At 38.0% G+C, this 13,989-nt stretch overlaps 1 protein-coding gene across 1 annotated transcript in view; it reads right to left on the bottom strand.

Annotated features, from left to right (window-relative positions):
• The window catches only part of LOC105380436 (nephrin), a 124,117-nt gene extending 110,806 nt beyond the window's left edge, over positions 1-13,311 (bottom strand). Inside the window, exons 1-2 of the mRNA XM_048622030.1 lie at positions 13,159-13,311; positions 9,214-9,405 (exon numbers count right to left, since the gene is read on the bottom strand). Coding sequence (XP_048477987.1) covers positions 9,214-9,316 — 103 coding nt within the window. The 5' untranslated portion in view covers positions 9,317-9,405; positions 13,159-13,311. The remainder of the gene's footprint in view (positions 1-9,213; positions 9,406-13,158) is intronic.
• Between the last annotated feature and the right edge of the window lie 678 nt (positions 13,312-13,989).

Consider the following 13,989-nt stretch of genomic DNA (forward strand, 5'->3'; position numbering starts at 1 on the left):
GAGTGCTCTCGGGCGATATACATAGGTACCAATTTGAGTTTACTCTCCACTGCTCAAACAGTTACGAAAAACTATTTGTACCGATGTATACGTCATACGTCCAAATAAAGCCGTCCCTTCTACATAAACGTGTTTACTTTTTTTTGCAATAAAGAATTAAATAATGCTAATAACTGCCAACGGCCGTTTATAGCCGATATGCGCGAGTACTTAAGTAATCGTTGATATAATTTTCTTTCCATAAACTTCTTGCTAGCAATTTGCATCGAAATTACTTGTAAAATTGTTTGAAAATTTATCGCGCCTGTTTTTCATTTAACTAGGAATATTCATTAATGAACGAACAAGTTTACAAATGTTAAGACAATCCTTAAAACAATCCTATTACTCAACTCGACATTAAATCCTATAATAACTTCACGTCTATCATAAGTACCTAATTAGTAGTTAAACAAACATTAAAATATCAAATAACATTACCATGTTAAACAATAATATCGCAGAAATTAAGCTGAAAGTCTCTAAATAGAACTCTAAATAGAAAATTATATTTACTTATTAGAAAAACAGCTACATAGCTGTAACCTTTTATAACCCATTAAATCCTTCGTATTAGGCGAGACACTATTTTATGTATTTAGGTGCTTTATGTACAGTTGTACATAGGTTCGTTCATATATTTTTTCCCCGTTTTCATAACGAATATCGTACTAACACCCTCATGTCATGCATGCTTGACAGATCGGCTTTACCCGTGTCAACGCGCCCGTGTGCTGATAGCTTTACCTTAGTGATGTGGACTCAGAAAGCGTAACCATTTGAACGTAATACCAGTTTTGTGCTTCATGAACTTATATTCGAATAATTTGTACTACGTAAAGTGAAACGCCCCCCGGCCCGCTGGACCAACCAACCTTAGACATAGGTGGCCGGCAGTGGTTGGAAGAGGAAAGCCGAGAACAGAGTGTTGTAGCGCTGCTTGGGAGAGGCTTATGTCCAGCAGTGGATGATAACGGGCTGATGATGAATATTTGTACTGTTGCGAAATTATCTGAAATCACGCGTGAAAGAGCGGTGCCGGTGGTAGCTTAGTCGGGTAAGCGCCCACTTCTCACGCAAGAGATGCGGGTACGAATCTCGGTGCTGACATACTGTACCAATGAGTTCTTTTAACAGTACAATGCATATCATCGCTCTTACGGTGAAGGAAAACATCGTGAGGCAACCTGCATATCTAGATTTAGCACATCTAGATATGTAAACCCATGCACCAACCCGCAGTGGACCAGCGTGGTGGGAAATGGTCCAAGCTTAGGAAGGCAGTTTAGACCTTGGGGATATGCACAAAGATTCCACTCGAGAGAGCCAGGTGCAGGTTAGGTTACATCCCCACAGAGAATAGAATAGAAGAATAGATCTGAAATCACAAAGTGTACAATTGAAATTAAGTTTCCGACGTTTGAGTCGTTCGACTAGCTGACTAAATACTTATCAACGTCATCTTCATATATCTAGAATATAACCTATAAATTATTACATAAGTAATATTAACTATTTATTTTGCTGTGTTCAGTTCACCTAGCATAACATGTCATTAATAAGATCAATTTACAAGAGCATACCTACTTCAGATAATAGACCTCAAAGGATAATAATATTTCGAAATACTAGTTCAAACATCAGTCATCCCTAGAGTGCGCTAGTACGCTCGTGCCTAGGATATTCAAAATGCGCTATCCAAAAACCGAATCCCACTGCAATATGGGTGAAACCAGCCGGCGGGCTACGAAACTGTTTCATAACGCAACATGTTAATATTCTAGTCATACCACAGAATAATAACTAACATCATATTTAAATATTTATATTTTTTACATTTCATATGAATTTAAACAACAGTGCCTATTAAACTACCTATTAAAACTTCCTATTAAACATTACATAGTGATAAAAAAGGTAGCAAGCGGAAAGGGAGCAACTTTGGCGGTCATTCTGTTCTGTACAACTTTTGTTTTTGAAATTAACAAAAAATAATAACTTGCCTCTTAATAAAAAATTTGGTGACCACATGACTTTTTAGTCTTTTTACAATGCGGAGTGAGTTTTTTAAAGACGTCGAACAACTGCCTAAGTGTTACTATTTAAAATTCTGCAACATGTAGATATTAAAAAAAAAAAACATTGCTATCATCTAAGCATCGGCCCGCAGATGCGAATACCGGCCGCGGGCCCCGGGGGCGCCACTGGGCCAGGCGAGGCGGGATCGAGACGTGAATACGAAACCGAGAACTCGTGCCGTTCAGAATGATCTGTCGAGTTGTGTTGCAGTTTTGCTGTAGATTTTTCGTACACTCGAGATCAATGAAAAAGTACCGCTTACAAAATGCTACAACAAATGGAGCCAATTTTTTTTAATCTTTAGTATATTTACTTACTTTTTAGGTGGTAATATTCTGATGCGGTGTTAAATGAATTATTGCAGACGGCGTCTATTCTATTCTCTCTGTGGGGGTGTAAGTACCTGCACCTGGCTCTCTCGAATGGAACCTTTGTGCATATCCCCAAGGTCTCAACTGTCTTCCTAAGCTTGGAGCATTTCCCACCACGCTGGTCCACTGCGGGTTGGTGGGTTCACATCACATATCTAGAAATTCTAGATTGATGTGATAAATCTAGATATGCAGGTTTCCTCTCGGAGACGGCGTCATTAAGCTAGTCTTTTCCATTTAGGAGTAGGTATTTTCTCTGGAAAATTTTCATTGCTCGTGAGTGTATTATAATAATAATAATAAGCTTTTTATTTCAGCAAAAGCCATATTTTGTTAGTAACAATTAAACTTAACCAATGTTAGTGTAATAAAAAGACAATCTTAGGACTACATAAACAAAAAATATTTGATATTACTATTTACAAGCTTATATAAAAGTATTTACAATTTCCCCATGGTATTAACCGATCATGGGCGGTCTTCGTGAGTCGCATCGACTCTGAAGGTTTTCTCAGTACTCTAGTGTACACTGAATAATGATGTTATTTTTAACCGCCGCCGGATTTGGCCCATTGATTTCCGACATTCGGTAGTTTGGGAAAAGTATAGAAAAATAGCGACTTACATTTTACTGAACGGAAAAGGATTGTCTCATCATTATTGACCGCCTCTGGTAGTATACCAGGACTATGAATTCTATAAGGAGAGTTACCCGCTGGTCTAGGAGCCTTATAAAATAAAGCAAAGAGAATTAAGAGGGTCACATAGCTTACGAAAAACTAAGTTTCGGCACAGGACTTTATGTTATTTTCGTTGTATGATAGCATGACAGCTCTATTGCCAACCATGAATCGTCGCATAGAACAACGCGGACTCGGGTGTACCCTCGGGAAGCGCCATAGCGATCTTTCTTGATACAAAAAAGTCTGCCAATTTTTGCGGGGGGAAATTTTACCGTTTACCATGATTATGTCTCATGGGACATATCATTATGAGTTTTAATTCCCAGCAATAAGGGTTACGTGAAGTGACATTTAATAATGAACACAGTGTCTTCATTTTTCTTGCCAATGGATGTAACAATTATCGATAAGTGTTATCGATGAATTCGAAAACATGGGTTAGAAATACTAATTTCAAATTAATTAGGTATAGTTAAATTTAATTAGGAATGATTAATAAACGAAGTCACCCGCTTTTCGCTGTACATTTATACTCACGTGATAGGTCGCGAGCCGTATCGCCGTTTTTGAATGAGTACAATGCACTGAAGTTGTCGAGTAAGTGGGCAACCCGACGTTCAGATGATTTCAAGCCGCCCCTTCGGGCGGCCTCTGACTAGGCTTAACGACTGCTGCCGAAGCAGCAACCGGGACCCACGGCTTAACGTCCCGTCCGAAGCACGGAAGCGTCCAGAAAAGAACCATTTGAAATCGGTAACTCATGCTGTACCTACCTACCAATGGCTGACCGTGTCAGTTGTTGCTTAACCTCAGTGATCAGTTACGATTACTGAAGCCAATTCGACTACGGACTCTTCCCAACTATGACCTTTATTGTCGATTAATACATATCTACATACTGGTACATCACTATTGCATTTTTTTGACATTGGTTGCTAGGAAACAGCTAATAACAATAAACCATGACCAAATCTGTGATCAAATCCGGAATCCGGATATTCTATGAATTGAAGCTGTCATTTAAGTATGTAAACAAATCATTTTCTATGAAACGAACGCTTTGCCAACTAGATTGAGTCTAGTGAAAATTGAGACTGCAACTAGTTTTTATAAATCAGTGGGCCTTTCTGGCCTACCACCCCGCCAGAGGGGAACGTCTGCCTATTTCGTCTCCAGACCATTCATACTCAATGAATCGTCGACTTCACTCGATAGTAATTTGACAGACGGGTTACTAGAGTTTTTATATATGCGTTTTATTAGTTTCCAACATTACTGACAAGGCCGCTGATCAAAATGTCACACAAATTTCTATCGAATTACGCTATCGACTTATACAGGATGTTGCAAAAAGGGTAAGTATATTAAGCCGAAAGATACATGTGCAGCATGGTATATCTAAGCCCGAAAATGAAAGTATTTTTAGATAAAATTTTTTTCTCGAATTTTGATATTCTAGTATACCTTTTTTGTAACATCCTGTATAATAACTTGTCGACAATATTCGTGATTCGCACACAGTAACCCTCCGGTATCTTCCGTCCCGTGTACTGGGGGCCTTATACAGTTATTTCGCAAAGAGAATTAGTTTCGGGGAAGCCGAGCACGCGCCGCGCGCATCGTAAACGTCATCTCCGTCTTTTTCATATATTTCCGTTTCCATCCGGTTCCGGTTTGATTGTCTTTTGAAATTCGACGCAACCGTTTGGTGCAGTGTGATAAGGGAGGTTGAGTTGAAAAATGTGGTAATGGTGGTACACAAATATTTCATTACGAACTAGGTACATTACAAAAGAAACGTCGCGACAAATAACACCTCACGTTCCAAGTGAGCTCTTATTTTGAATTACTTCGGGTATAGTGCCACAATCTTATCTGTTCCGGTGGCGACATCGCTGTGATCTAATCCAGTGTTGCTTTCGATTAAATTTTGCCTATTTCTGGTTTAAACGACAATGCATTTCTGCTATTACCTATTGTAATAATTAGGTACATTCATAAGTATAGTACTATAGATAAATCAAAATATAGGGTCGATAGTAAATGAAAGTGGATATAATATATCAAACGACATTTGTTTCAGTGTAGTTCTGATTATGTTCCGCTTCTGATATAGAAGATTAAATCTAGATTACAATGGTAGGTATAGGTAATATATGTGGGTCGTGGGAATAACGAGATAGATAGACATAAAAAAAAAACAATTAATTAAGTATTATTATTATTTTTGAACACTTTATTTTACATTTTCTAAAGTAACAAGAAACAAGAGCATACAATTAAAATAAATTCAGACAGTGTGCAAAGGCTAATACATCATCATCATCATCATCTTGACCCATCACGTCCCCACTGCTGGGGCACGGGTCTCCTTCCAAAGGCTAATTGCCAAAAAGCAATTTCTTTCAGCATTCAGCAACTCTTGATTGGTTGGGAAAACAATGACATGTCATATTTCGTCATCATCATTATTTCGTCTAAAATCGCTGCAGGTGCGCGAAATTCTTTTTGGTATACTGCCTAAGATTTAAATTATCATGTCATGTCATCACACCTGTAATCAAAGAAAAATAAAGATTATATACTTTTCATCACGAGTATCATCACGACTCATCCCGTCCCCACTGCTGGGGCACGGGCCTCTCTGGAAAATATTACATAAAATTACATGGAGTATATGGGTAAAATTATTCGTCATATTTGGCAACACTAACCTGTAGCCGCTGCAACTCGTTCTTCCAATTTTTCAAACGGAATTAAAGGCGCCTGAATACGTTATTCTTCCTGCATAAAAGCCAATATATATAGTACTACCTTTCTTGCATTACATTACAGCGCTTTTGGCAGTATTTCACCCAGAAAATCACAAAACAAATTAAATAACAACAATTGAAATTGAGAACTCAAATAACGCACAGAGTATGAAATGATGTTTGACAATGACGTTTCGTTAGTTGCACATTTTGACCACCGGAACAGATAAGATTGTGGCACTATACAAGATTCGTGACTTTAATCATTGGTGCAATGGTTGTCATAAGGTTGAACTCAGAACAGTTTGGTAGTAAACAAAATGTGGACAGTTTTCGCTTTGTTTTTTTGTATGTGACACACCATCTTGTTCATCATCAGCCAATAGTCATCCACTGCTGGACATAGGCCTCTCCCAAGGAGCGCCACAACACTCGGTCCTCGGCCTTCCTCATCCAACCACTACCCGCCACCCGCCTAATGTCGTCAGTCCAGCGGGCAGGAGGGCGTCCCCCGCTGCGTTTGCCTGTTCGTGGTCTCCACTCGAGAACTCGTCTACCCCAACGGTTATCGGTTCTTCGGCAGATATGACCAGCCCACTGCCACTTCAGCTTGCATATTTTGACAGCTATGTCGGTAACCTTAGTCCTCTGACCACCATCTTGTTCGTATATCGTTAATCTAAGCACTTAAAAAGAAAAACACTCAATGTTTACACATAATTTACAAAGGAGACAAAATGTATAGTCCTTTCTCTTATCCCTCTTAGCTTTATGACTCCATATTGTCATTTGTTATTCACGCGACGGTAATGGCGCAAAACCGTTTAAGATTAATTACAACCATATTTTACAGCAACAAAGTGCTGTGGCATTGTAGTTTAATGTCGTTTTCTCGAATTGTAAGATTGTCTTGTGTCGTAAGTCGTAAATAAAGTTATTTAGTGCGTACAGCCATCGCTATAAGTTAATATTTCTGTACCATGTCAAAGCGTAAGTTCGAAAACTGTCAATCACTTTGGGCCTTACCACAAAAACTTAGGGCCTTACCACAAAAACTTAGGGCCTTACCACAAAAACTTAGACAGTATTTAACAGGTGTTTAGTGCTGTCAAACGCCTACAAAATCTGTCAAATTTCGTTTTAAACACTTGTTAAACAGTGTTTAAAGTTTTTTGTGGTAGCACAGTTAGTATTTAACAGGTGTTTAGCGCTGTCAAACGCCTACAAAATCTGTCAAAATTCGTTTTAAACACTTGTAGTAGCACAGTTTATGTTTATAATAAACGCATAATAAAGCATTTGTCAATATGAAATAGGTAACCAAATTAAATACACTCACGACTCTCACGAGCAACGAATAGGTTCCAGTGACAATTTTATATGTTAATGTCTACAATTTGTAAGTGGAACTATTTAATTTCTAGTGAGCGTAACTACATAATTTAATCCTAATCCTAATCCTAACTAATATATAAATGCAAAAGTAACTGTGTCTGTCTGTCTGTCGGTCTGTTACTCTTTCACGCCAAAACTACTGAACGGATTTGAATGAAATTTGGTATACATATGGTCTAGACCCTGAGGAAGAACATAGACTACTTTTTTATCCCGGAATTCCCACGGGAAAACTTCTTAAGGCGAAGCGAAGCTCGCGGCAACAGCTAGTATAAATATAATTGTGAAACACATAGCACTTCGTTGCACCTCTCAGTCGCAGTAACAGACGGATAGCACTACAAACAGACAAATTAACAAGGTTGAAACTTTACATAAAAAGGCAAAAGTCGCACCGCCATATTGAAACAAAGACCGTTTTATGTGCCTGGGAAATTCTGCGCAAATATTTTATGACACTCGCAGTTTTGCATTAAAATGTCCTACATTTTTCATTTTCTTTACTTTCCATTTTCATTTTCTGTTTAGGGGTCCGCGGGTTAAATAGATTCAGAACTCCGAATTATAAAAGTCCAAGTCCATCTTTTTCAGACATGTATCTATGTGGCTCAAAGCTGAAACCATTAGTAAATGTGGCTAAGGTATTGGTGAAAGAAAAAAAAAAACAATTATATATATTTTATTGTTTATATTTTTTGCTATACGATCTCAGACAGGATGATACACACTCTCAACTTATAACGTCCTCTTTTTGGGCATGGTTAAAAAGTCTCGGTAATGAAAGAAAAATAAGTAAATTGTATAATAAAGAAATGTTGTTTCCAGTCGGTAAGATTTTTTAAAATATTTTTTATTACATTTTATTTTGGCGGTATTATATCCAATAATGGGACCAACGGGGCCACCATGGAACTTTCAGAGGGACCACAGAAGCTAAACCAAAAAATCACGCTTGACTTTTTCCTTTTTTTATTATAGTCAAGTTATTTGAAATGCTAATGTGTTTAGGTGACTTATGGGTTCATTTGATTATTTTGACAAGAAATGTTTTAAAGGTACGAGTTGGCAGCGAGAGACATAATGTTGCAGCAGACGACAAGTCGCAACGTCACTATTGCGCGTCGCTATTCGCTATACAGGATGTTGTTGAGGTTTAATAATTCGAATTTTGTTAAGAAACTTCAGAATTACTACCTAAAGGGGTTGACCTTTAGGGCATACCTTTACAGTTTAGTATTACTTACTACTTTTGCAACATACCTACTGAATAGATAGGTGCGTGAAGCGTCATGTCGCTAGCCGCCCAATTAATCCCGTAGAAATGCATATAAACTATAAGCGACACGCTGCGACAAGTCGTCTGCTGCATCTCCTTCCCACTCGCATGTGTTTAACGGGAGAAAGCGAGAGAGAGGCACGACGCGACGCCACTTCGTCGTATCGTGTTTGTGTGTGAGAGCCCTAAAGCCCCTCAGTGATTGTACGACTCTTGCAAGTATTTCACAAGTATTTTACTAACATACCGCCTGAAAGTATCAACGGGATTACGGGAGTTATGAAAATGAAATATTAAATCACGTCTGAATAACTGGGCGGATTAGGATGTGCTACAAGTTATTTTGAGAAAAGTTACACAATAGACGTTGTATTTTGTATATCATACAATTTGTTACTTAATATTATATTAAAACAATTTTATTTAAAAGGTAAAAAATAATCAGCATGTTTTCATTCAAACTGAACAACTTTTAAAACCTATGCAAAAATAAACGCATAAGTAACACAAAAAATAGAACAAAGTTTTGACTGCGCTGTGTGTTATACGGTGAAAATTGATCAGTTTTGTTACTAGATTTATACCCTTTGGATTACTTATACCATCAAAAAACTTACCCAGTTCCTGTTCATCCACCCAGCCGGTGTGACAAACGGAAAAGTTGATCACAAAAGCGGCCATCACAGCCATCGCAGATTTACCGCCAAAACGAGACTCCATTTTGAATTCACTGTTCAAATGTCATCGTGTTATTCCTTTTTTTTTTAAAGCAAACTTCACTTGTCTCGTCGGCCAGCAGCCGTTTATATCTGAAACAAAAGAATGAAATTAATGTTTTATGAAATGTGACAGTTCTGCGCTGAACTTTATGGTTGTCTGTGAATCTTTTGGAATTTACATGCTGGCGGTTTTTAAACTGGCATTCGACGGTTTTTACACTAGCATGGCAAATCGAACGGGAGCGGTGGTAGCTCAGTCGGGTAAGCACCCGCTTCTCACGCCGGAGATGCGGGTTCGAATCCCGCTGACATTTACCAATGAGTTCTTTTCTGAATTTAAGTACAATGTATACCATCGCTCTTACGGTGAAGGAAAACATCATGAGGAAACCTGCATATCTAGATTTGGCACATCTAGATATGTGAACCCACCAACCCGCAGTGGACCAGCGTTGTGGAAAATGGTCCAAGCTTAGGAAGGCAGTTTAGACCTTGGGGATATGCACAAAGGTTCCATTCGAGAGAGCCAGGTGCAGGTACTAACACCCCCACAGAAAATAGAATAGAATAGAATACGCTGGCATTGTATGAACGCATGAACGCACGGTATGGTAGATGCGTTTTCTGTGTGTTGGACGGTGCGTGTTTTCTACACAAACAGAAATACTACTAGCAACGTTCGGACACGCATTCATGTAACATACAGCGTGATGCGTGGCGTGTGAGACCATTAGCCCATATAGGTGATTAAAATAAGGGATAATTTCAGATGAATAATGTTATCTGATGAATAAAATTGTAGCTGTCACTGTCTAATACAAATATTCAGACGCGACGGTATCAGAATGCGACGGCATCAGAATTATTCCTCAGATAAATGTTAATATACTGGCGCTCAAAAAATAAGGGAGTGTTGTGTAAGTTTGGGTTTTGGTTTGATATAAAGATGCTTCCTCATCATCACGACCCATTACGTCCCCACTGCTGGGGCACGGGTCTCCTTCCAATGAAGGAAGGGTTTAGGCCTAGTCCACCACGCTGGCCAAGTGCGGGTTGGTGGACGCTTGCTTCATTGAATAGATTTTGCTCGTGAGCTTCGGTTAAAACCGTAAAAGGTTTTGCCGTGGGAATTTTGGATAAAAATATGTAATAAGCGAAAGCTTCATCTCCAAAGTTGAGTCTAAGCCCAAATTGGTCAATATAGTTAAAAAAACAGATCGTTTTAATACCTACATATAGTGTGGTTTTAAACTAAATCAAAATAAAAAAAACATAAGTATTTAGAGCTTTTAAGCTTCAATTTCACAATAGTCGGTTAAATCGTAACCAGGGAAAGGTCGATCAATTATACGTCATCTCCATATTAAATTCTTGACAGATGTGTCAAAAGTCCAGCAATAATCCCTGGTCAATAATCTAACCCACTATGGAGAAATTGGCACTAAAGCCAATTGGCCAATATCCCAACGAATTGAGAACCTCCTCCTTTTTTTGAAGTCGGTTAAAAATTCATCAATAATGAAAAATATGACAATGAGATACTTATGTATACACCAATCAATCTAAAAATAAATCGCAATTCCCGTATATGTACTAAAATAAAAAGCGCTGAAAACAGAGTGGCTGTAATACTATAAAACCGATCACTTTAAAAATTCCCAGAAAAGCGAGCGACAAAATATCTGAAACTGGAAATAAAATGGTAATTCGAGTATCGCCGACTGCCAAACTGCACGTATTTATTTGTATTGTATTGAAAACATTGTGGATTATTTGCTTAGGCCCGGTTGTGAATTTTTTGAGCTGTTAAAACTACATAAGTATATTATCAACGGATTGCAGGCAAAAAGTTATTGACAGCGGAATGGCGGGGTATAAACCACTAGACACCGATAGGAAATGTTTTGTGATTCTGTTCATAAACCTCTATTCTATTGTACTGAAATGGTAGTTAATTTTTAGCCTGTAAGCTTATTTATCCTGTAATCTTAGCATTAAAAGATTTCATGGGGCTCACTACAAAAATAGAAGGAACCAACTAACCGACCCTAAAATCGTCCAAACCATTTCCGTGTCAGAACACATTACGATAGAGGACGGAATAATGGCTACTATTACTATTGTAAAATTGGTGCAATAAATATAGAATTACCGCGCTGCCACATGGTAGTAAATCTGGAAAACAGTTAAAGTTCTAAATTAGCTTATAAAAGCGCGTGAATCTTACAATTTTATTAATTTGAAGTAATAATAATAACAAGAAATCGCATTGCGGAAATGGAGATGAATTGTCCACGCCATAAGAAAAGGATCCAAGAGCAAAGCGAGCATTGCCTTCGAATGGAAGCCGCCTGGCGCCCACCGATGCCAGCGTGAGTGGACGGCATGGCACACGCTTGTGAAAGCCCTCTGTACCTCTAGGGTACCTTAGGACAGCAACAATAATAAAAATAAATGGACATCTCACACAAAAGTGTTAGATATGTAGTCACAAGAGCTCACATGTCTCGACTGTTTGTCCTGGGCGGGACTCGAACCCGCCACCCGTTCTACGGAAGCCGGTGCACTACCGCCTTATGGGATCGGTCGTTGACAATTCCCAAATGTGGTCTGGCTAAATCCACCGATTTAGTAGGTACTTACCTAAATTTGGCAAAAGTTTTGTAGCTGAGTTATTTTATTGGTGTAAAAATAAAAAGCACTTTACGTATGTATTTTAGGAAACAATAATTACTGCACAATTTAAAGAGGAATTCTAGGAAATGGAACCAGTCCATTTGTAAGTTTTTCGAAAACAATAAAATATCAGTGTTTTTTTCCGTTTTCAAAATTTTCAGTGTTTAACTATAAAATATATTTCGAATTGGGTTAAATGTATTATTTACTCAATTTAAATATAAAATTTACGATCTTTATGGTAAACATATTTTAGACGAACTATTTTACGCAACTATTTCACCAACCAACCGACCGATAAACAATTGTATCAACATAATTATTATTAAGTAGCCTTTAATAAAAAGGCTGTTTATATGGGCAAAGTTATCCTGCGGTTTGTTACAAAAATGGGGTAGGTAAGTTCTTTTTTAGGGTTCCGTAGCCAAAATGGCAAAAACGGAACCCTTATAGTTTCGTCATGTCCGTCTGTCCGTCTGTCCGTCTGTCCGTCTGTCCGTCTGTCCGTCTGTCACAGCCGATTTACTCGGAAACTATAAGTACTACAGTGATGAAATTTTATGGGATTATGTGTTGTATAAACCGCTACAAAAATATGACACTAAATAGTAAAAAAAAGAATTGGGGGTGGGGCCCCCCATACATGTAACTGAGGGATGAAATTTTTTTTTTCGATGTACATACCCGTGTGGGGTATCAATGGAAAGGTCTTTTAAAATGATATAAAGTTTTCTAAAAAACATTTTTCTTAAAGTGAACGGTTTTTGAGATATCAGCTCTCAAAGTCGTAAAAAGTATGTCCCCCCCCCCCTCTATTTTTATAACTACGGGGTATAAAATTCTAAAAAATATAGAGGTGATGCATGCTAATTATGTTGATATGATACGCTTCTAAACTCTTTAACTCCATGTTGATTCTAATACACGACTATCGTTTACGCCAACCTACGCTCGTTTACGTGCGTAATTTTTTTTTAATTACCTACCCTATACGTGCTAAAAAGAACTTATTGTATTTTTTTAATATGTTGTAAATAATTTTCACCGCACCCGCCCTTAAACCGTAATCACAGCAAATGTTTCTTCAGCAAAACCAAAAGCTCGCCCAAAAAGCAAACTTTCACAAACCACCCCACAACATAAATTTATTTCCATAACAAAACTTACCGTCAGCACAAAAATCCGTCAACAAACACTGAACCACTGGAAGAAAAACATCACTATCGCAACTCCATGCTTTTTACGCGGGAACAGATCGGTAAAGTTTCCCGAACGAAAACAAAATGGCCGACACGACTACCCCGCGGGCGTCTGCCTGGCGCACTGACACACAGAGTATACAGTACAGAGTAACCTGTAGGGATGGCCCACCTTTCTGGCTGCGGTAGTATTACCCGACCAAATGAAGTGGGAACTCTGAATATTCATAATACAGTTTGTTTCGAAGCGCTGAATGAAATCAGGAGGTAAATAAAAGGAAAAAGCTCGTGTAAGCACTGACATTTATGTTGATAATTAGTATATTTTTTTCTTTTTGTTTGTAGAAAAATATAGCTGTTGTAAAAATGAGATAAAGGGAAGGGTAGTGGAATGGGTTTTACTATACCATTTTTACAACGGGGTAGGAAATCTGGAAGAAATAACTTTGAGTAGATTGTCCGTAGTAGCTGGGTGAGGAAGCCAGAATACAGAGAATTGTGGCACACCATTGGAAAGATTCAGCAATGGTCTTTATGTTTTCTGATCATGATAATGATTTAAAAACCTCTACTCCGTCAATACAATCGAAATGGCTTTAAACTCAAAAAGCAAAAATCACTCGTTTCAAAACCAGTTTTTCGTTAGGTACTTTTCTTGAAAACTACGTATCGGCCTACCTACGTTTATGATGCACATACCTAGTTATGTGTATACATATATTATTAATACCGTACCTACAATCAATTCTGAAATTGCGGTGGCCTAATAAGTTATAATATAAAACATTGCACAACAAAC

This window comes from Plutella xylostella, chromosome 7 (genome assembly GCF_932276165.1).
Source record: "Plutella xylostella chromosome 7, ilPluXylo3.1, whole genome shotgun sequence".
Taxonomy (NCBI): Eukaryota; Metazoa; Arthropoda; class Insecta; order Lepidoptera; family Plutellidae; genus Plutella; species Plutella xylostella.